The 23,900-nt window shown below is 35.4% G+C and overlaps 3 protein-coding genes across 4 annotated transcripts in view; 1 reads left to right on the forward strand and 2 right to left on the reverse strand.

The window, feature by feature from the left end:
• Window positions 1-1,329: 1,329 nt before the first annotated feature.
• Window positions 1,330-9,451, reverse strand: LOC109040278 (uncharacterized). Its single transcript, XM_019056155.2, has 5 exons — window positions 9,012-9,451; window positions 8,119-8,373; window positions 7,310-7,423; window positions 5,538-5,874; window positions 1,330-4,612 (listed from the first exon to the last, which is right to left on the reverse strand). The coding sequence occupies exons 1-5, from the start codon at window positions 9,174-9,176 to the stop codon at window positions 4,380-4,382; spliced, it is 1,104 nt and encodes a 367-aa protein (XP_018911700.1). The 5' UTR covers window positions 9,177-9,451; the 3' UTR covers window positions 1,330-4,379.
• Window positions 9,452-9,754: 303 nt separating this feature from the next.
• Window positions 9,755-17,080, forward strand: LOC109039290 (ubiquitin-conjugating enzyme E2 J2). The gene is made up of 6 exons (XM_019054712.2): window positions 9,755-10,030; window positions 10,957-11,179; window positions 11,596-11,721; window positions 13,099-13,207; window positions 13,786-13,914; window positions 14,700-17,080. The coding sequence occupies exons 2-6, from the start codon at window positions 11,031-11,033 to the stop codon at window positions 14,952-14,954; spliced, it is 768 nt and encodes a 255-aa protein (XP_018910257.1). The 5' UTR covers window positions 9,755-10,030; window positions 10,957-11,030; the 3' UTR covers window positions 14,955-17,080.
• Window positions 17,081-18,045: 965 nt separating this feature from the next.
• Window positions 18,046-23,900, reverse strand: part of per (period circadian regulator) — a 41,405-nt gene continuing 35,550 nt past the window's right edge. For both annotated transcript variants that reach the window (XM_019054685.2, XM_019054690.2), the window contains 5 exons: window positions 23,486-23,548; window positions 22,529-22,651; window positions 21,794-21,907; window positions 20,903-21,001; window positions 18,046-20,171 (listed from right to left, as the gene is read on the reverse strand). In XM_019054685.2, coding sequence (XP_018910230.2) covers window positions 20,145-20,171; window positions 20,903-21,001; window positions 21,794-21,907; window positions 22,529-22,651; window positions 23,486-23,548 — 426 coding nt within the window. In that variant the 3' untranslated portion in view covers window positions 18,046-20,144. The remainder of the gene's footprint in view (window positions 20,172-20,902; window positions 21,002-21,793; window positions 21,908-22,528; window positions 22,652-23,485; window positions 23,549-23,900) is intronic.

Consider the following 23,900-nt stretch of genomic DNA (forward strand, 5'->3'; position numbering starts at 1 on the left):
CGCAGCGGGTGGCGTGAAACGCATAGCGCCTACAAGACTGCATGAATGCTTCACGCATTACGTCAAACACAGTGCGTGCAGTAAGACTGCAGCAGCGGTCGGTGTGAAACGCATAGCGCATACAAGACTGTAGGAATACACGCATTGCGCCAAACACAGTGCGGTCAGCGAGGCGCGGCGCGGCGGAGGAAGTTAAAATTATTAAACCACATTTATGTTTCTTCTTTCATAATATTTTCGTTCATTTCATATAAATGGAAGGCCGTATCTACACAGAGATAGGTTTACGGAATACTTAACTTTCGCGCCAAGTTCAGTGAACTTTTGCTAGTAGTGTTGACAGGGCTTTCGCAAAAAATGTGTCCAACACGAGTAAACGCATCTTATGCACCCCTCCGCCTCCGGCACGTTCAATTGATGGTTTTTATTGATGTTTCAAAACGAAGAGAAGGGGCGGCAAGGGCCCTGGGGTGCTGAATACCTACAAGAATTGGGTGAGGTAGGGGCGAGGAAGGAGGAAAGAGAAAAGGAAATGGGAGAAAAAGAAAGAAAAAATAAGGAGAAGGAAATAATCCGTTTTTTATTATTTTTTTTTTATTTTTTTTTTTTTTTTTTAAACGATTAAATTTCATTAGTAGTCAGACTGCCGCTAGGAAAGCGCCGCATGACTCCGCGCGTAGACCGCTTTCGTCAGTGATGGAGCTCGATCTTGCCGAGTGGGAATAGACAGAAAACGAGGGGGAAAAGAGAAAAAAGAGGGGCAGGAAAAATTGGGACGAGAATAGATAAGCAATGACAGGGGCAACAGACGCCTTTTGGGAGTCAATACTCTTTAGAGATTTAATTTTTAAACAAGAAGGCGTCTTTCGGTGGCGGGGTTCATTGTGTCCATCTCTTCGAAAAAGGGTGACGCATAGAAAACGCCTTTATTTTGAAAAATACTTCCTAGCGTGGCCTCGATGGCTGAATAATTGCATCACTTACTAACCCATGAATAAGCGTTCTTCCAGCGTAGTTTCGTGAGCAATACGGTTGTCTCAGATGAGTAATTCTGATAGAAAGTGAACAAGAAAGCTCCCCTGAAAGATTCTCGTGGATAACTGTCTTCAGCAAAATCGACCAGTCTCTACTTTCATACTTGTTTCTACTGTCTAATTTTCAGTTTCCTGATTGATGTCCTAGGTGTTGTTATCATGCTGAAACGTTACAGTCCTTGGAAGTCTTTTTTTTTTTTTTTTACCTCTTTTATTGTGATTTCTTTTCCTCAAAGACTTGGTAGGTACAACTTAAAATTTTCAGGTTTTAGAAAATAGAGTAAGAAACACTCAATTCAATTAGAATTCTTCAATTTTTTTTTTTTTTTATTTCAACAGTATGAGCTAAAAAATATAAAAAGTAAATTTAACAATTTATTTTATTACATTTTTAAATTACTTTTTTACTTTACCAAAGTAAATACAAGCAGTCAAATAACATAGAATCATCAGGAAAATTATGCTTTAAAGCCAGACATATATTTATACCTATATACATTTAAGTGCAAAACGAAAATTTTCCCTGAAAGTGCTTCGTTTGAATTGTTTCCCTCCTTTCCCCCTTTATTTTGCTCCTTATTTTTCTTATGAAATTTGGAGATTGTTTCCAGGACACTCAGGTTGATTCTCCAAGAAAAAAAAAGAAAAAAAGAGGAAAAAAACTGTTGGGTTTAAAATAATTCATTGACATTTCAACGGTGTAAGTCGGCAATCACATAACTCGGTTTGTGACGTCGCAGACTTCCTGTCATACTTTATTTTTTAAACGGAAAATTAAATGACAGAAATTCTTTAAAACTGCCACGATTTTTCTTCTCTGTGCGAGGAAAATTCTGCAAAAACTTCAAGGAATGATGTCAGTTTGTTCTCCTTTAAAAAAATACCATAGAGGCCGAGATTTTTAGACACTGCAAACGAGTTATGTGATTGCCGACTTACACCGTCGATTTATTATTTTTTTTGTTAAAAAAATTTGTCTCTCTTTCCAACAGAGCTCATGAAAAATATAAGCACTGGCACTTGCAGGAGTGCGTATCGTTGGTGTAAGTGGGCAATCACATAACTCGGTTTGCGACAGCGCAGACTTCTTGTCTTACTTCATTTTTTAAACAGAAATAACTACTCAACGGCAATTCTTTAAAACTGCCGTGATTCTTGTTCTCTGTGCGAAGGAAATTTTGCATAAACTTCAAGGAATGATGCCAATTTGTTCTCCTTTAAAAAAATAACATAGAGGCAGAGTTTTTCAGACACCGCAAACGAGATATGTGATTGCGGACTTACGCCGTCAATATATAATATTTTCTGAACAAAGCCAACAATTTTTTATGTAAATAAGTACATCCTTCCATTGAGAAGCTTAAAAGTTTAATGAATAATTTTGCAGCAAGGTATAAATACGCCCAATGTTTTTTTTGTATTTTGAGAATAAGTAGGTAAGCATTAATTCCAGCAAAAATTTGCAAAAATCAAAGACTATTGATTAGTATTACACTATAACTTGTGAATCAACGAAAATAAAGAAGTATTGTAGTTCTGAGTAAAAGGGGGAAAAAAGGAAACACAAAACTCGAAAGTAGGTAAGTTTGAAATTGTGGTTACAAAGGAGAAAATTATACATTGCTTGACAAGTAAGTGATACTTACTCCCATGCACACTACATTCAATGTGCGTGTGCCAATAGGAAAGTAATAAATAATCAATTATAAAGCTTGGGTACCAACTAAATTGAAAATACTTGGCAAGCAAAGCTGATTTAACAGTCCAGAAGATGTAGACAGCGTTTGCCAAAAAGAAATTACATAAGAGCAACATCATCCTTACAAAAAGCACATATCTGCATACAAAGATCAATTGCAGAAATGCTGTTTCTGAAATGAGCCTAAACATTTGTTATGTTTTTTGACTATGGCTGTCCATAAAAAATTGATTAAAAATAAGAATGTTTACAAGGAGTTAAGGGAAATGATGTCAGAAAAAAAAAATTGATTGCCTCTTGCAGATTTCAAAAATACTTTTAAGTACGGCAAAAATCCCTGATTAATGTCATGGTGATTTGGCCAATACGAGCTAATGTATAGATGGTTTTATAGAGACAAGAGATAGGGTTGTAATTATTGTATCTGAAAGACCCTCAGTTAGATTCATTCTTAGCTGAAATGTAATAGAATCACTCTCATGCCGAAATGTTTACTGGGATACTATTTATTTGCAAAATCAAAGCTTGGTATGATTAAAAATCTTGATTGAAAATTTCACTCAAAAAAATCATTAAATTAGCCTCAATTATGACTCGCTCATGAAAAAATATTGTTCCAACACAAAAATGTTTAAGATGCATACAATGTTTTGCAATTTTGGTTACTTTATTGCTGATTCATCCGCTTTGCCTTCTTGTTTCATGAACATTTTCATTATTTAAGGAATAATGTAAGAAACCAAAAAAGAAACAAGTCTGGCATCTCTAAAGAGAAAAATGTCTGCATTTAATACACATATTAATAGTCAAACTGAATACAATGACCCTCTCCTTTAGAATCATCACCTCTATTTTTTTTAAAAGGAGGACTATCAATAAGGGTTTTATTAGGACTACTGCAAGCTGAATTTCTTCAACTTTACGATTTATTGCTCATTGAGGATCTGTATTTTATGGGATGCATATTGAATTGGTCATTTCCTGTCTCTGCGGTTTTACTGCTGGCTTAAACTTGGGACTGAGGGCTGACTTTGGTGAAAAATGCGGGTTTGCGGTTGAATACAAAAAATCCGCATATTTGGTCAAAATCAGCCTACAGGCCCATAATTAGGCCAGCAAGGGACTTGAAAAGAGACCAAAATTGACCAAATCATGATGCATTCCATAAAATATAGAACCTTAAGAATTGAAAAAATCGTAGAGTTGAGGAAATTCAGGGTGGGCCCGAAAACGTCTCTTATCCATACCCAACCTCCTTATGATATTGATGTCATTAAAAATGATGACTTCATTGGAACATAATTTTTATGTTAAATCTCACTCCAATCAAATGCAGTAATTTTAATATGTTCAAACACATCAATGTTACTGCTGCATAAGTTTTGATCACTAGCAAAAAGTTGACAGAAAACTTTAAAAAAAAGGATTCAGGCAGTATGTTAATTTTATTTACAATCCATGCCTGCATAAAAGAAGTCTTTTCCAAGGCAAAAGTCTTTGTAAACAAACATTATGGCCCATTGTGTTCGATTAATTGTAAAAAAATTTTTTTAAAAAAAAGGCAAGAGAAGGGTTGCACTTTTTTTAAAGCTCAAGATTCCTGAGGAAACAACTTTGACTTTTTATAATTCACAGATACAACAGTTTCAAATAATTGACACCTCTGTAGCGTTTTCTTTCAGGCGTTTGTACTCAAGCAACGCTGCGGTTTCCGTTACGTTGTAGAAGTATGGATTTTGACTAGAATAAGAGTAGAGTGATTCATTGTAACCATAATTGATGCCTAAAATAATACTGATTGCAGACGCATCATATGCATGACAACCTGCATATCTGTACAGAGGCTTCTTGTCAAAATGACACCCATTTGGCTGAGACCCTGAAAACAAACAAAAAAACATGGACAGTTAGTAAGCTGCTTAGCAAATTTTGGAGATACGCCATCAAGGTAAATATGAATAACTGGATACATTCAGTTATTTTTTTTTGGGGGGGGGGGGCGAGGCAGGGATATTTTTCTTCTTTCTCACAATGGGAATGTTTAATTTTCGGTATTAAATAAGTGATTTTTGAAACCTTGATTCATGCATTTTATCAAGAGAAAAAAAATTATAGTCATTTCTAAAGAATTGAGGGGAGAGAATCACATTTTGAAACTTGAGATGGCTGTTTTACATTCAAATTTTGGGAGCATATTTTTTGTTCTAGAACTCCGCTATGGATACATCTGTTGAAGTAGAAAAGTTACTTGAACTTTACTGGTAGGGGTAACCTATCGGTTTTTGGTACGCTATTGAAACAGCTCTATTAAAAAGTAGAGTGACGATAATAAGACATGGTGATTCCTTATTGCACATGTTCATTCTTTTTGTACGTGCCTAGTGTGTAATGGCTGGACAAACAGGCTTATATCCTAGTTAAAGGAGAAAGAAGAAAGAGGTAAAACCCTAACCGATAGCTACTGGAGTTTTTGGAGCTGGTAAAAATGAACAGTTTTTTGACGCACATACTGGACAACAATCCTTTGACTTGAGCTTGTACAGTTCTGATGAATCCGCCTGTTTTCAACAAGAGCTGCCTTAACAGAGTGTATAGGTTACTTTGAAACAAGCTATACTGAAGGCTTTACGGACAAGGATTCACTTGAACATCTCTACTTGACTAGTATGGTGTCCTTCATTAATCAAATTTGAAAGAAAATTCCACAATTGTACGAAAATAGTAATATACTTTGAAAAAAGGGTTATTACTATTTCACCATCTCTATCTGGCAAAGTTGGAATAAATCAAAGTGAACAACTCACCTACAGGTGCAATACAGTCTTGAAGTAATGAACATTGGACCCATGGTAACATTATATTTTCATGTACAAACTTAGTATTAAATAGCAAAATGCTAGTAACATCAACCATGCGTAGGAAAAAGAAATTGTCGACAGGCATTCGAAAGTACTCAAACATTTTCAAATGTGTCACAGAGGAGACTGCACGGCTAGTTGACCAGCTTAAAACACCTGCTCTACTGGAATTGTTCTTAAGTTTTGGTCGCAAGGCAAAGCTAACCAACCGATGGATATAATTACTCTTTAGTCTGAGATTATTTTCCAAAAACAGCACTGCCCCTGCTCGATTCAAGGCATCCTGAAAAAATAACAAAAAAATGAAGTGAGGTTATAAAGTCAATCAGTCAATGGACCACTGTACAAGGTACGAATTTAAGCATTCTAATACATATTTCTTTACCAGAATTTCACGTAGAACACGATTTACGCAACGAAAATAACTGAAACCAACTTCTAACGGAGATATTAACATTTTTATTTCACATTGGTTAAGAGGAATTTGAACTGCCCGCTCACAAGAAACTCAAAGCTCTACGTGAGGCAAATCGCGCACTACAACGGTTTCAGCAAGCTTCTCAAACAATCAACGTTCATTTCCCACCATGTGTTTTTCAACCTATAAGTAATTTGCTATAGCTGAGCCGAAGTGCCGAGATTGAGGTTGCCAGTTTTTTATATCGCAGAGACTGCCATGATAACGTTTAGCGCGCGATGTGAATCACTTAGAGCATTGAGTTTTCATGAGCGGGTGGTTTCAATTCACGCACCAAGAATCATTAAATACCTTCGTAAGGAGTTGATTTTGGTAACTTTCGTTGTGCGCATCGTGTTTTACGTGAAATTTTGGTGAAGAAACATGTATCAGAATGTCGAAATTCGTACCTTGTCTAGAGTCCATTGTATAAAGCTTGAAGTTGGTAAAAAGAAAATTCACCGTTGAAGACTAAAGAGAATGTGTGACTAAGAGAATGATGGTGATACAAATACTTGAATAATTTGGTCTTCATTTCTGATCTTTTTGATCTTGGTTTTACAGTAATTATTGCAGTTGATTTAGTGCTTAAATTAAATGCCTCATATTGTAATACTGTGCAGCAGCACTACATGCTCTGCAGTAGAACAGCTAAGAATTCTCTCAAGTTACTAAGATGACTTCCTGGCCGCTGTAAGGTGCTGAGTTTGTACTATTTTAAATTACAAGAGACAAAGAAATAAAAAATGAATATATTGAGGGTAGGTCATCTGAAAGGCTGATGTTCGGATATCTAACTATGAGAGAAGAAGAATTGTCTCTAGTAATGTGGGTTTTTTTTCTTATTACAAAAAGATGGCATTGACTCATTCTTGGTGTTCTTTATCTATTTAGCCAAGATTCCTTCTGGAAATTTTTTTTTTAATAGATGCAAGAAGAAATCAAATGAACCAGATGGACACATTTAATTGGAATCAGCTAGCGACACCTAGCGATGCCTGATTTTTTCTGATATTTCATCCTTTAAACAGAAAACTGAGCATTACTGTAACTTGAAATTTTGTAAATCAGGGAAATTTAAGACACTGAAAACGCATTTAGTATTTTAGTTCTCGGTCATAAAAGCAAAACATGAGAGAAAATTAGGCAGTGTAGAATGCAGTCAGGCTGATTTTATTTAAATCTGTCCAATTATAGATGAGTATTTGCACCAGATTCTGACAGCTTGAGTAAGAAGTTTGACGCAAAAAGAGGAATTTACCTGTATTATTAGAGGACGATATGCATGAAAACTTTCTATTGACACATGATTTGGAAAAACACTTAAATTGTAGTCGATAACGGTGCACGAACTGCTATTACAAATGTTGTAAATCTGAAAGAGGAGAGAGAAAGGGAGAAAACAAGGCAATTAGAATTTAGGTTGTAGACACGCAAAAGAGACACCTAAACAAGAAAAAAAGGAAAGGAAATGTTCTACTTGGGGTGTCTACAAATTTGGCTGGGAAAAATTCTAACTTTCAAAAGTTTCCCCTGACTTTTAACAGGGACAATTTGCTTGCATAGAATTGCAAATGATTAATATTTGGGTTTAATTTTGCTGTAAATGACAGAAACAAGAGAGCCTTTTTTTCAGGTAATAGTCAGAACATCAAGAAAAATTGAAATTCCTCAATGAAATGTATTCCTCCTCTATTTACTGTTCACTATTAAATACACCTGGGACTCAGATCATTGAGCCTTGAACCAGACTGAAGCTCAGTTTGATTGTGTGCACAAGGTTGATATTATTTTCAGATTTCAGGTTACAAGACTTTCCAAAATTCCAGTCTTTTTCATTAAATTTCCTGACAAACCCCAGTGTTCCAGACCAAAAGAGATCCTAATGTAGTCTTCCGAATATTGACGCTATGTTTTGACTATCCGCTGGTGTTTCCTACAGATGCGTATTTGAACACTTCTTGAAATGCTGATTTCTTTTAGTTTATTGCAGTCCAACTGAAGATGACTAGCTAGTTATAAATAACATAATGGTGTATTTTCCAAAAGAAATAAATTATTATTACTTACAGTATTTAAGTAGTATGACTGGAAACTTAAATTGTATATTATAATGGTATGGTCAGGAAAATGGCGTTCGATATTCCTTATAAATCCAATGACTCGCATGCTCTGTCCACTGAACATGTAGGTTACAATTACAGGTAAGCTGGAATTCTGCCATGTTGCGACAGGATACAATCTCGGAGAGCTACTGAAACCCAGAAGGTCTAAGTACTGTTCGTCCACTTTCAGGAGCTTCTCCTCAGCAACTTTCAGGTTGTCCTATAACATTGAATAAATAGTTTCTTAAAAATGGCACTTGTGCAAAAAGCCTGCAAACTAGTACTCCGTTAAAACTCTTGCGTATAACAGAGGGAATCTCTCTAACATGAATTGTATGATACCTGCGTTAGAGACCGAGCACAGAGGAAAACTAAAGGGGAGATGCTTCCGCATATTCTAGTCTCTACAGCAAGGTAAGGCACAAACAATAATCAAAGCTCAGTAGCCTGCAGTACCTTCAACCATTATTGTGGTATTTCTCAGAATGTTGCCGCTCAGGCTTAAGTAAGGCATGAATTTAGAGCACAAATAGTACTACTTGCCCGATGAACACTGTAAGTACCATATTTCTCACATAATCTTCGGTAGGCTTTAAGACTCGACAACATCTATCGCTAATGCTTTGATGACATTATCAATCGAGTCCATTGCATTAGAATTCTCTAAAAAAAACCATTGCAATATGAGATGAAGGGTATCTATATTTTGATATCAACAGCCTCTGCACTAGAATGAATTGATGTCCTTCAAATTTTCTGCATTCAGAATATCAAAGCTAGCTCTCTCGAACCTCAGCTTTTTACCATGACAAAATTTACAGTAGTATAACTCATGAATTTGAAATTAAAACAACAAACCTGAAAGCTTTTCAGCTGTTTGTGGGTCTCTGAAACAAGTGTTTGAATAGATGGTCGTTGATCTTCAAATATGAAAAGGAATGTACTCATAGCAACCACAAAAGTGAAACCAAACAGGCATGTCTTGGATCTTTTAAAGAAAACATAGGGATTAAACGAAAACATTGCCTGACAAACATTACCAAAATTTAAGATCTCAAGTCACTTCACTTAGTTTTTTCATCTCCGGAAGCGCTTCATAAAATTTTGAAAACAGCATTTGTCTCCGTGTTTAATGCATATAAGAGACGATTATAGACATAGGGCTACATGGCAGTAGTATTAAATACAAATTCAACAACTGAAAGTTTATATGATTAACTTTAACTTTAGTAATTACCGAGCTTTAAATTCTCTATTATTGTTGGATACAAATACAAACAATAAGACATAACCTCAGTTCAATAATACGTGCATTCATCAAAAACCTAAAATACAAAACCGATGACCAGAAATCGCGAATAGGAATTTCGATAGATTGCTATACTGATCGATAGGGGTAATCACTCAACACCGTTATCTTTAACATACTTTAATTATTTTGAGCAATTATCGCACTAAAAATTTAAGATTTTCAAGTATTTTAAATCCTAATTTTAATAATACGTATCAATCAGGCGGTATTCATTGTTAATTTAAATCAATAGCTATCGATTCACATTTCAATTGAATATATCGAAAGTGCTATCGAATCATTGTTATCTTTCTGGATACTTTTTAATCGTCGTCTGAGCTAGGATATAATAAGGATAATTAGTAATTACAATTTCCTTCATTTTCGCCCACATTTTCGACTTTTCCCACAACTAAACGGATCTGTCTTGCGTCAATTTGAGTTCTCTCCTATTTCGGTGCCCGGATTTTTTTTTTCCTACCGATCTAGTTCCACGAACTTCGTTGTTTTTTGCGCTTGTCAGTGAAGTGGCTCCTTCTTGTCTCTCTGTTTTCCTGAGGACAAGGAAAATCCTTTACTCCAGGAGGTAAGATTTTCCTCTGATCATCAGCTACTGCTTGTTAAGAATCTTTCTCGTTTTCTCAAATTCCATCTTCGTTTTTGGATTCATTGGTCATCTGCTCTAAGATAGATGAATAATACTTAGGTTGAAGTTCGACCAACTCACGATATATCTTAGCCAGGAAAGAATCACAACCGTGAAGAGAGAGCTGACACTGTATCTGCTGAAAGGAGACTATGCCTGCTGTATATTTAAGTACTCGTGAGGGCTTTTTTTTTATCGCGGATCAGGGTGGATCGCAGTGGAACGCACTGGATTGGAATCCTGAGCGATCCGGACCGATCCAAGTGTTCCAAGTGATAAAAAAATCCAAACTTGGAATTTGGTTCGATTTGTTATTGTTTTGATTTTTTGGGGACGGCAACTTCCGTGCATTAGGTTAGGATCACAGTGGATCGCGAGCTCGCCCCACCTCGGAAGAGCGATCCAGCGTTCCACCCTGATCCACCTGGAACGCTTGGATCACGCTGAGGAACGGAATAAAAAAATACCGATGTTCATCGCGTTCCACTGCGATCCGCATAAAAAAAAAGCCCTGTGGTAGCTTCTTTTAGTGTGAGCCTAAAGTCTCAACAGAATGACTGGTAAACCTCCATTAAATTAGTAATGTTTCACTCGGTTAATTATAGATTCGCAACTAGTTTTCACTTCTTCAGAAAGTCTGATCGCTAAGCACATACTTGGTTATCAAACTAAAGAGGCATAGGAAAAACCATTGTTGAATGGTTCTTCTCGTGCAGAATCGAGAAACTTTAATGATTATCATATAACTCTATTTGAAGGCTTGAAAACGTAAACTAATCAATATAAAATACTAAGGAAATTTGCAGTTACTTTAATGTATCAACTGAATATATATATATATATATAATATCATTTTTTCATTCTAGCTGATATGCTCCCAGTCAGTTCGTAAACCAATGAAAATCACTCTCTCCCAGAGCAGTCTTCAGAGGCAGGACAGATGTCGCGGAAAACAAATTTTGGAATGACGAAAGGCAACGGAACTGTAAGCAGTGCCACTGCTCGGCTGAAGCAGGATTACTTTCGCCTGAAGAAAGATCCAGTTCCTTATGTTGTTGCTGAACCATTACCATCCAACATCCTCGAGTGGTAAGTGATTGACTTACTCAATTAAGTATGAGCAGGTAGCAGTTGAGTTATTATTTACAAAATAAGAGGGAAAGAAGGTAAAAATGAAAATCCCTCACCACCAGTGTCCCGTCTTTCCATGGAACCATGTGCCAAATGCGCCCAAAATTTGGGCTTTGGCACTTTCAAATGGGGGAGGAGGCTCGTGGCACTTAAACAAGTTAATGTATCCCCATGTTTTTTTCTTAACTTGCGAAGCAACGACAGTCAATAAAGTGCATGCAAAGAGTTAATTTGGCCCCTAAAAAATTGTAGATGACTCCTAAAAATTGGGCTTCCCATTCAAGGTGGCTCTTGTTTAGGGTGTACGTAGAAAACTGCTTATGACTCAATTTTCCAAGGGAATATTTAAATCAATTCTTTTTTTGCTTTTGTAGGTACTATGTTGTCAAAGGCCCGGACAACTCTCCTTATGAGGGTGGAATGTACCTTGGCCGATTAGTGTTTCCGAAAGAATTCCCCTTTAAGCCACCCAGTATCTACATGATCACACCAAATGGAAGGTAATCAACATTTATGTCTTTTCCATTCTCAAGCTCCATAGTTACACCGAGACGATATTCACTGTAACGTACAGTCAAACCTTACCAAGTCTGTATCATCTGATAGATTGTACTGCCAAGCTAAGGAAAAATGCGGCATGAACCTCCAGGCAATCCCAAATTTCTCCTTCCAAATTGCTAATTTTTAGGAACATTTTTGAATGTCTACCAATTTCTCAAATAATTTTGTTTGTAATTTGATCTAAAGTTTCTGAAAATTGCAAGGAAAAATATTCACAATTCTCCTCAAAAATGAACATTTCATCGAAAGAAATTTGGCAACTCTTGAATGTTTATATGACGTTCTTCCTTAGCACGGCAGTGTAGGAGGGAGCTATGTATGTGCATCGGATGTGGGCATGCACTTCACGTTACTCTATGCCACCACTCTATGAGAAGATTGTGCTTCAAAATCCACAACCGTCTTACAAAGTAAAGGCTTGTGTTGACTGATGCATATCTTATGGTGTGAGGAGGCCTGCCTATTTTTCATTTCTGTATGTGTGGCGCTGCTTTTTCTGGGTGCCGGCTGCAGTCATGGCAGTTACAATGTCGAATAATTCTGACACATTCTGGGCGTAACATTCAAAATTACAAATTGGAATACTGGGAAGTTAGAATATTATGCCAGAATGAGCCCCTGATTCTGATGCATTCCAACTTACAAAGGTTTACCCGGAACAAGGAAAAACTTGATGAATGAATTTTTCTGTAAAAACTTTTATTTTAAGAGCACTTTTATAGCCATTTGTGAAAAGAACATCAAGTTGCACAATCATGAAACTCACGATCAAGTTATGCATTTTTGATCCGACAAGCCTCAAAGCTATGGCCAAAGTGCAAAACCACGTATCTCCATTGCGGCGTTTCTTAATTTCTGCTCCTGTATATTTTTTCAAAGAGAAACAGGCCAACTTTATAGCTTGAAATCCTTACAGCATACTTTGCTTACGGAAAGGGAAAATCAAGGAAGTTTTCAAGCAATTACGTACACTAGCTTTCCAAAGAAAAAATAAAGTATGACAGTCGCAAACAGGGATACATGGTTTCGTACTTTGGCCATTGAAACACTTGGTGCTTTAAATACCTTTAAGTAAGCCTCCATTAATACTATTAAGCTATTTAATGTCTGCTTGCTGTGTGTAACCTAATAATGCTGAGCAATGGCCTTCAATTTTATATTACAAGCAAAATGTTTAAAAAATCACTGTTTCATTGATGGCATTTCAATAGCTAAGTGTGTTGTGCTCGTTTCTCATTCTGTTCTCACCTAAATGAACGGAACCTAAACTTGAGGCATGATCTTTTGGCCAAAACTGTAATTTCTGCTGATTTCAGGTTCAAAACAAACACCCGTCTCTGTCTTTCGATAAGTGATTTCCACCCCGATATGTGGAATCCTGCTTGGAGTGTTGGCACAATTCTTACAGGACTTCTAAGTTTCATGGTTTGTTTCCCTTTCTTTCATAACTATTTTCATCGATTTTGATCAGAAATAAATTGATAGCTATGGTTAATCATGAATTAGTTCCCAAAAATTCACCCGTAGTTCAAGCCAAGCAGGGTGTGGGTGAAGTATGTCTTGAGCAAATGCACAACTTGAGTTAATTGCAACAGCGCAAATTCTTCTCAACCATGCATTTGCGACCAAATTGTTGAGACGGAGAAAGTTTTTTTTTATGAAGTCAGTGGTCTTTGTCTCCTGAGCAATCTTATGACTTGGGTATGGAATTATGGAGGTTTCGTGAACGCGCGCGAGGTTTACGGAAATAATTCCATACTTGGGCACACAACCTGAACACACACATGACCTGAAATGTAATACCGAATACTGATACATACCTATTTTTTAGCATAATTATCTTATTATAATAATTTGTAGAGACACCACAAATTATTTTCTTTTCTCTCATCTACAGAATTAAATTGCATTGTATTTTAATGAATAAATGTTATCTTGTAACTTATTAAGTTTTGGTGTTAGTAATTAGTTAACAACAACTTTTTTTTTGTTTTTATTTCTAGTTGGAGAAAAGCCCAACCCTCGGAAGTATAGAAACAACCTTGTATGACAGAAAGCAGTTTGCAATTCAAAGTTTAGAATTTAATTTAAAGGACAGGTTTTTCTGCGACCTTTTTCCAGATTTAGCTGAAGTAAGTCAACAGTCAGTTATTCCTTCTCTTTGTCTCGTACCATATTTCATTTTTCTTGTGCTTTAATAATTTACATTTCCTCAAAAAGAAAAAAAGTTTTTGCACTTTAAGCATCTCCAAAAGATGTCAATGACACAGTTAGGTACAGCGTATTTGTCATTGATTCCCTTGATAATGGTGTGATTCATGGAAGAAAGTTAACCTTTAAGAAGTTTTATAAACTGCATTTTGTGTTAAATTACACCAAAACAACGGATGTTACAGTTTGTCTCCCTTACTTTGAATATCTGATTTTGCAGTAATGTGCCATCCTATAAAAATTCCCCGCAAACTTAGCTCTTTTATAATGCTATTTTATGGTGATGTGCCGTGCCATCCTATGAAATAGCATTATAAAAGAGCCAAGTTCATGGGTAATTTTTATAATGCTATTTTATAGGATGGCACAGCAATATTGATGCCGTATTGCACTCATCTATTTCATGATGCAAACAAATCAGAAACTGCCATCACTTTTTTTTTTGCTGTGACATTATTTGAGTGCACATTGTCTTCTGGACAATATTTTGTGCAATTGTGCTTATTTAGGAGGAGCATATTTCTTTTTAAAGGAGTTGTGACAATCTTTGTTGGCCTAAGCTCAGATTTTTGGAGGCCATGTGAGCTGGAGAAGGATCCGCATCCGAGAGTTGAGGAATCCAAAAATCGACTTGAGTAAGAAGATTTCAGATCACTTTATTAGTTGTTCCAGAGTATCCTTTAATTCCATTTTGTAATTTTTACAGGAAATTAAAGAAGCCCTGAGAAAAAAAGCAGAGGCCGAGCTGGTGGCGAAGAGCAACACATCGCTGAATAACTCATCTGGTATGAATGGCACTTCATTGGCAAACGGTTCGCTAGGTCCAAACGATGATTCGGGCGGGCTGAATGGCGATCAGGGTCACTTGAGTAGCGCCATTACCAACATTTGTGTAATAATAGGCTTTGCTGCCTTTGCGTACACTGTCAAGTATGTACTTCACAGCATAGCAACAGACTGAATTCTCTCCTGTAAGTATGCCTCCCATTGCGTCCCTTGATGGAGAGCTGACTCCCTATCTCCCAAGGAGTACCGATACAATTACGGAACTTCCAAGTGCTCTAGGAATCAATGCATCTACTTTGAGGTGATCTTGTATCGTAGGATAGGTTTGATCCTCACTTTGGTGATTCTTTGGTTGATATGTTCGTTGCTTTGTCTCAGGAAATGGCACTAGAACTTCCAATAATGATTTCAAAGTTGATTCAGCACCATACCAATATTGTAGCAGTGAGTATATCCAGGCACAATTTTTTTTTTTTTTCATGCGAAAGTTCGATTTTGGATAAATCATAACAACAGCATTTGTGCTCTATCAAATTCTGTCGTTCCTTCCATCTTACAAACTTCATGAGAACTCCCTGCAGTTTCCAAATAGGTTTTTAGTTTTGCCACACTGCAACTTGTTTCTCTTGTAGATTATAACATTTAAAAGTTCTCAAGATTGCATTGAATGGTTGAATGTGGTAAGACCATCCCAATGATTTCAATAAATTTTCTTTGAAATGCTGAGACACACTTTCAGGCATTTATCTCTAAGTTAAAAAGATTTTTTTCCACACAGAACAACCAGTTGAACTTAAAATGATTGAAAAATGATAAAACCCAAAAGTAATTCGATAGGCCTTTTAAATGTTCACATTGTTTATAAATGAATTTTCCTCTCAAGAATCTGTCATTAAATTTTTGATTCGTGCAGTTTCGTTGATTGTTAAAATTGAATTATTACGGTTTAAAATACAATTTTTTTTTCATGATTCTCTTTGTATGATTCAAAAAGAAAAGAAAAAAATCTGTTCAGACCTGCCATCATTCAGTGCTAGAAATGGTCTAAGTCTGGCAATAAATGAAGAAAACACTTGATGATAACTTGTATTGCATAGTTTTTGAGATAAAATTAGTTTTCCATGACTCTGCCAGTTTTTACTGGCAAAAGATTTTAAAATAAGAAAACGCTTATTTGCGAGTTCAAATACGCTTTTTATTACTATTCATGGCATTTTCATATTGGAAGGGGAAGGGGGCCAACAAATTTCAAGAATGATTTCGATGATTTTTTTCTGATGAGCAGTTTTTGTTTTCTTTTTTTTTCGCAAAAAATTAATGTAAAAATAATTCATTTGTATTCTCATGTATTATTGTATGGTTTTTCAAAATTGTAGTGTAGGCAAACCTGTCATCAATAGTGCTTTGGAGGGTTATTGAGTCTTAATCTCATCATCAAGTATCACCTTAAATCCCCCTATCAATTTTCTGAAAAATGGTGCTGTTACTTTCTGTTTTTGGTGGTGGAATGAAGGTACCTAGGGTTAGAGACTGCCTCTGCCTGAAACCTCTCACCGATTTCATAGTACGCAGTGCTTCAGTCTGCAGGGCTAAGAGAAAAATTGGGTTAAAGCTGATCTTAACCAAAACTAATTTTTTTTGCTTTTTTTTTTTTTTTTTTAAATTGGATGGATTTAACGGGAATCAGTCTAACTACATCAGATGTTGTCTAATTGTATCACATGGTCTGTATGTTTTTAACAAGAAGACTAAGCAATATTCTGACTTGAAATTTTGTGAGTATTTTCTCATATATGATGTATGGAAAATATTCACCAAACATTTCAAGGGGTTATGTTTTTTTGATCTCCGTCAAAAAATGAAGACAGAAAGCAAAAAAAAAAAAAAAAAAATGGCAGAAATTAGGCAAAGTGAAATGCTGTTAGGCTGATTCTGGTTGAATATGGGTCCATTTGCGAAATCTATTGGCACAAATCCGGAAGTTTTGATAATAGAAAAATTTCTTGAAAAGTGACATGACATTCATGGTTGCTCTGAATCAAGGGACCATCCCTCTTCCTTTCGAAATGTTATTTTTTACTTATTTTATGTACATTTCAGATCTAAGCTCTTGTTTTGTATCACCTATTATGATTAGTATTCCGGCAGGCGCCCCTCACATTACCTATTAAAGTGATAAATCTAATTAGCCTCCTCAAGTATCCTCCGTTTTTTTTCTTTAATTCATAAATGTTTATGATACATTTATTCTGAGTTAGTTTTATTATTCTTTGTGAAAATAAATGTTATATTTTTGTTTCATCATGTATAGCTATTATTTAAAATTTACTTTCTTTATTTTTACAACTTTCTGTGATCAGACGCTCGACGCCAAGAAATACCATAAACCAACACAGTGATTAAATGAAAATAATTAGAATAAAAAAAGGAAGGGGAGGTACTTCATAACAGGTTTTCCGCTTCAGCACAAGCTTCATTTACCACTTTCACTCTTCAGAGGGAATACATTACATGATTAATAAGTGAATGAATCATATAAATATCGTTTTTCTGTGACAAAAATCACGTCCTTGAATGGAAAATTTCAAGAGAGGTCCTTCTCATTGTTTTCCAAAATCTTCATAATTGAGGCACTAGATGTAGGAAAGATACTTTTCCGTTGCTATGTTTCAGAATCTTTGCTAATATTTCATTCATTACAAGGAAAGTGAATGCATGCATTTTATTAAAATTTTTAACTGTAAAAAAAACTTCTGGGAAAGTCACTCATCATTAGCAACATAGATTCACTAACGCGGCAACCTAGAAGTCGAAGGTGTAAGTCTGCAACCACATAGGTATTTAGTTTGCGGTGTTTGGTAATCTCCGCTCCTATTTTATGTTGAGAACAAATCGGCATCATTCCTTGAAGTTTGCGCAGAATTTTTGTCGCACAGAGCAGAAATATCACGTTTTTCAAGAATTGCTGGTTAGTAGTTTTCCATTTAATGAATAAAGTATGGCAGGAAGCCTGCAACGTTGCAAACCGAGATACATGGTTGCAGACTTATTCCGTCAAAGTGCCCTTTTCGCACCTAGCACTCTAATAACAGATAAAGTTGTCTACATTGTTGTATAATCTGAATCAATTTTCTTTAGCACCACTAATGGTTCCAAAATTCCCTTGGTGCGAGAATGGAGGTGGGCTTAAGCTTTAAAGTGGCTTTCGTTGCCTTCTTGCAAGGTATCATGTGCTGAGTAAGCAATGATCGAAAAAAGCAAGCACATCGGTTCATAAATACAATTTAATTTCAATTAAAAATATAAGTTAATACATAAATCACGATTTTTTACAGGCAATTAAAAATAATTCTGCTTAAATTATAAATTCCGTCAAGTCACCTAACTTGGAACAGACACCTAACTTGGAACAGTTGGGGGAATTTTTCGTCTGCCGCTCGTGGCAGCACTGCTTCTCTCTGTTTGTTTACCTTTGTGTGCGGATCTCACGGGCTATAGGTTAAGGCAGCGAATGAAGCAGCAGAATCCTGTTCCCAACTGTTCCAAGTTAGGTGTCTATTCCAAGTTAGGTGACTTTTTGATCTTTGACGATGATCATTTACGTTCATGATTATCTTTTGAAAAAGTCTCCTTTCTTAAAAAAAATGAATCAGTCCAATTTATACGTTACTAATTGGTCATTTAATAAACTTAGCTTAGAGTCATCAAGATTCTACTGTTGCTGATGACATTATTTTACCAGCCTCAGAAACAGAAGAATAAAAAAAATTAACAGAGAGGAAAGTCTTTCATTACATTCATCAGCATTCAATTTTTTTTATAGAAAAGATGATTGTATTAGTTTATGGTAACTCGACAGTAACTCGAAAATATGAATGTGATGAACATGATCCTTGCCCTGACAAAGATAAAAAAAAAAACAACAAAAAAAACAAAACAGATAAAACTTCTACTTTAACAGTTAAGATGAAATTGTAGGCGATATTTCCTACTTCATTTATCAAATTGTGCAAAAAAATGTCCTCTAGTAACTCCCAAAAATAAAGAGCTTTTACTTCTGATGAGTTCTTTCAACACCGCTTTTCATTAGCTATACTCTAGTAGAATGGAAACTGGCGAATTGGAATTTGGAATCCATACGTCAAAGATTGAAGTACCTGGGCAGAAGAGAGAGGCTGTAGAATTAATGTAAACAAGATAAAACTTGTTGACATCAGAGAATTGATTTACAGGTGGATAGAATTTTTCTTTGGTTTCCTCTCCCAAAAAAATGTTTCAAATAAAAAAGATAAAGACTACCCAGATTACCTACTTATGAAAAGGGGGGGGGGGGGGTGTGTGAAGGAAAACATTTATCTGGAAAGTACAATAGTCATTAGAAGTAAGGAAATTTAAAACCTGGTAAGAGCTGTCAGATTTAGCTAAGACTGTGCAAGACTTAAATCTCTTTAAATGAACCTAAATTTTCTTGCTTTGGGAACAATTAACAGCAAATCGATGGCCGAAGTGCAAAACCACACATCTTCAAATCTGTTTCAAAATTTCCGCTATTTTATTTTTTGAAGATAAATGGTTAAACTACATAACTTGAGATTTATACAGAGTATTTAACGAAGAAGGTAGAAAAATCAAGGAATTGATCAAGAAATTATGTTCACTAGTTTTCCAAAGAAAAAATGGAGTATGACGAGAGGTTGCAAACGGAGATAGTTAGTTTCGCACTTTGGTCATCGAAATTTTTCGAAGACTGGATCTATTTTAGGGCTACTAAATGTCCATTAAATGAGAGAAACAGTTACACAATCTTGGCAACACTTGAAAGCACTTACCTGGTATTTAATTACATAATAATCTTCACCCGCTGACCAATCAATCGGTGCGACAAAAAAGTTATCATAAACCTGATAAAACAAGAGGCTTTCTTCTTTTTCCATGCCCCATGTAAACAGGTAAAACGATCCAAATAAGGATGTTAAGTATGATTTCAGTATGCAGTTTAAGTAATCTTGAAGATCTTCAGTTAAAAACTATTTGAACATCTATTCGCAAATCAAGCCTTTTTCAAGGTCTTGAAGTTTTTTGCACCGCATCTTGAATCATACGCAAAGATATACTCCTAAGTTGTTAATTTCGAACAATTTTCAAACTTCATTTTAGACCTTATCGCTTTCCTTCGATGCCGTGAGCATGATCAGCGTGACACTGATTCTTCTTCCTTTTGATCGGTAAATTACCATCAGAAAGCCATTTCCTTGGAGAATACCATGGTGAGCAATGTTAGAATTGACTGTCAACTAAGAAATGTGCATTTTAGCGATGGTCAAATCCTCCGAAATTTTGAATCTTAGACATATTTTTATCTTCTTTAATTACCACTGGCAGTGACAGTCACCTAGAAATTGAAAACAGTAGAAAATTAACAGAAGGTTATAAGATTCGAATAACTTTGATTCATTACAAAATGATATTGAGTTCTTGTGAAATTATAATGAGTCGTTGCAGACATGAGATTTGGTCTATTTAGTAACTTTGCAAACGCCCAAAAATCAGGTTGAGAATAATGGAAAAGTCTAAAATCCACACCTTAAAGTTCAATATGCTAGGTAAGCTTCATAAAACACCTTAAAATTTCCTACATCAGCCGTCTCTTTTAAGCCATTCACAACCAAGTTTACTATAAAAAGATGAAAAAAATACTTAACTTAGGCGAATCTGTGAGAATGGAAACACACCAACTAGGAAACTTAAAAATGCCAATTTTCATAAAAGCCATTGACGATGGCGTATCTCTGTCGCCTGGGGTGTTTAAAAAGTCCCAAAGTAATTGACCTTTGCCACCAGAAAACTTTTTCTCAAACATTTTCTTCACCTACTGCACTGTTTTTTTATCTCTAAAATAATAATGCAGAGTTGGTGTGTTTTCATTCACTCTAATTTAAATGAAATCTGTGGCAATAGCCTTATTATTGAATTCGTAGAATACCGGGGTTTGTAGAGTGGTATGTTCACTAGCACCCTCCATACGGACGAGAGAAGCTGACAAACTAGCCTCTTTCAGAGGGCATGATGATGGTATTTTTTAACCTTCTACCTAACATAAAATATTTTTCTGAGGAAACTTACGGACACAGGTATAGCAGTTGTAACAGGTGGAGGAAGAGGGGCTTCTTCTTCAAAAATCATGACCATTTTGTCATAGTTGAACGGTTTGCGTTTCCGTGGCTGAGGGCACGAAGAGAGACATTGCAATAGAAAAAAGACCTGAGAAACTGATTCTTTAAACCTTAGATTAAGGCTAGAAAGATGGCTAAAATACTGTTCTCATTTTTTCATCGATTTTTTTTTCAAGAAAAACAAAATTTGAACCTTGTTGAACCTCCGTTCAATTGTACACACTGCTGAGTTGAGTATTGACAGTAGAATTTTACAGATATGAGAAAACATAATACCTAATATTCTTCCAATGCCAAGCTCTTATGAAATAGAGATATTGACTCAGAAGTATGTCAGTCATTAAAAGTTATCCAACTATTGTACCAAAAAACATCCATAGCTATTATTCTATGCTACCATTATTTCCAGAGAAATATTACATTCTTCATTTTATGTAGAAACATGGTATGGTTTGTATATCTAATCCTCTCTTTCCAGCATACATTAAAGTTGCTGAGTCTCTGGTAAATTAATTATGTTAATCTGGGATAAAAATGTATGCCTACAGGATGGGCCAAAAGTTCCAAGACAAATGGCTAACTTTTAAACGGGTGCATATAGAAAGATGAAATTTTGACGCTGTTTCAAGGTCATTCAGGATACTCTCTCAGTAATTTTAAGGAAAAATTTTGGAAATTATAAAAAGTGCTGATAGCTTAAAAACAACCTCAAAATTTCATTTTCTTCTGAGGTGCACCTATTGATAGGTTGGGTGAATGTCCTGCAACTTTTGGCCCACACTTGGCAGTACATCATGCGAGTGTAGGTGGATAGAGGAATGAAAAGAAGATGAGAGCTTACTTTATTGGAAGTTCCTTCTTCGCCACTGCTGGAAGAGTCCTCCAATTTCAAAGAGTTGTAGATACCTTCTAATTCCAAGTACAGAGTACTTAGCTGCTCATTCACCATGTCAGGCTTAAAAAAAAAAAAATAAATAAACTTCATTCTGTGCATTTTACTTTTTCTCATGTTCACAAAAATATACAACTTCATGAAAGCTGGTAGAATGTAACTCAGAATACTTCCTGCAAGCTCAAAGATTTTTAAAACTGCCTATGTAGTAGTGGAAGAAGCTTTCATTCTGGTGTTATGCTTCATACAAAACAATTGATTTCAGCAATTTTTGAAGTGTAATCATTATCAATAGAGAAATTTTAATACATTTCAATTTAAAAATCATTTCTACAAGCTCTCTGAGCCCCTAAATTTTCATTTTTTGTCACAATTTATTCTTGCGTTCTACTGGGTTCATTTCCATGATTTTTGCAACTATCAACAGGTGATAGTCCCTAGATGAGCCCGCTTTTTTCAGATTTTGGATACCCAACTCAGGTTTTTTAATATTAAGTGATAAGGTTGTGAATTCTCACATTTGAACGATGTAACTGTTTATTTTTTGTTAAAATTCGTTTGAAAGATCTGCCAAGCCGATTTTCATGATTTTTGCGATTGTTGATGGGAAATAGTCCCTAGATAAGCCTGTTGTTTGCTTTTCTCAAACCTCGAACCGTTAAGTATTTATCAATGTTTACAAACCTGATTTAGTTTGGCCAGTGCTTTCATATCAGCTTGTAGAACATCAGATATCCCTTTGGTACTAATTTGATAGCGAAACTGTAACTCAGGAGTGATATCAACACCCTCTAGCCATGTCGGTCCCTGTAAGTAAAGAAAAAATGACTAATTAGCACAATGTAAAAATTACATGCTCATCTCATCACCCTCCAGCCAAAACATCACGAGCGCCATTTACACTCAGACGCTACGTTGCCATACATCTCAAAATTGTTAACACTTTTTCCTTAAAACTTTTGCACATACTTTCATGAAAATTTCAGAAATTAATCTTGATGACAAAAGGTACATTAAGTAAATTTGAAGTGATTCTGCTCATTTGTTTTTTCTTAAAAATATTTGACAAGTTTGATGAGTCTGGCAGCATAGTGTCTAAGCACAAATGGCTCTTGTAATACTTTGGCTGGAAGGTGACGATCCATCATTTTGCCTAAGAAGAATATTTACAGATCATATAAAAATAATTTTTAAGTTCTTGATGCCAGAAAGGAACTCAAAGCAATTTTTGCAATTTACATTACAGTTACTTTCCAATTTTTACCATCATCTCATACAGGAAGTTCCAGACTAAAAAATTCGAAAAAAGGGAGCAGAGATTTGCAAAAATATAATACCTAAGCTATTGATCCCTATGATCCCCATGAAATCCCGTCTTTTCCAAGTTACTTCCAAAGTCGAATTTTTAATATTTTGCAATCAAAGCAAGCTAATTTTGAGCCAAGTGCTGGAAATGGAAAAAAAGAGGTTTGCACGAGAAGACGCATGATACTCCTTTCGTTCTTTTTTCTCTTAAAAGTATATTTGGAATTTTTTTTCAGCTGTTTTCTCTTTTTCTACTAGTTTAAATCTTTAAAAAATTTAAAGTTATTTAGCAGAAAAAAAATGAAGAAGCAAAAAAAGTTAATTTGAAGTGCATACTCTTCTGAGGCATTTCTTTCCTTCATCATCATTGGTGCCATTCAGAATACCCCACAATTCATCCTGTACAACAGAAGTTTGCAACATTAACCAAAGAAACAAAATACCAGAAAATGAAAATTTAAAAACTATAATATACTAAGTCTGGACGATAAAGTGAGTTAAGTCAGTTCAATAACTAAGAATCAATAAGTGGTTATTTACTTTCTTGCAGTTTTGGTGCAATCACGCGATAACGGTACAACAAAAGGTTGCGCAATCACAGATTGAAAATTTGTTGGAGGAATCCAGAAATTTGGCACTGCCCTTAAAGGAAATTAATAGGGACTAGGAAAAATATCTAGTAAACCGCAAAGTCTAGAAAATTGCAGACCTGGTAAAGTAGGCTTTTATCGATTTTGTTTTTCTCATATTA

The sequence above is a fragment of the Bemisia tabaci genome, chromosome 1 (genome assembly GCF_918797505.1).
Source record: "Bemisia tabaci chromosome 1, PGI_BMITA_v3".
Classification (NCBI taxonomy): Eukaryota; Metazoa; Arthropoda; class Insecta; order Hemiptera; family Aleyrodidae; genus Bemisia; species Bemisia tabaci.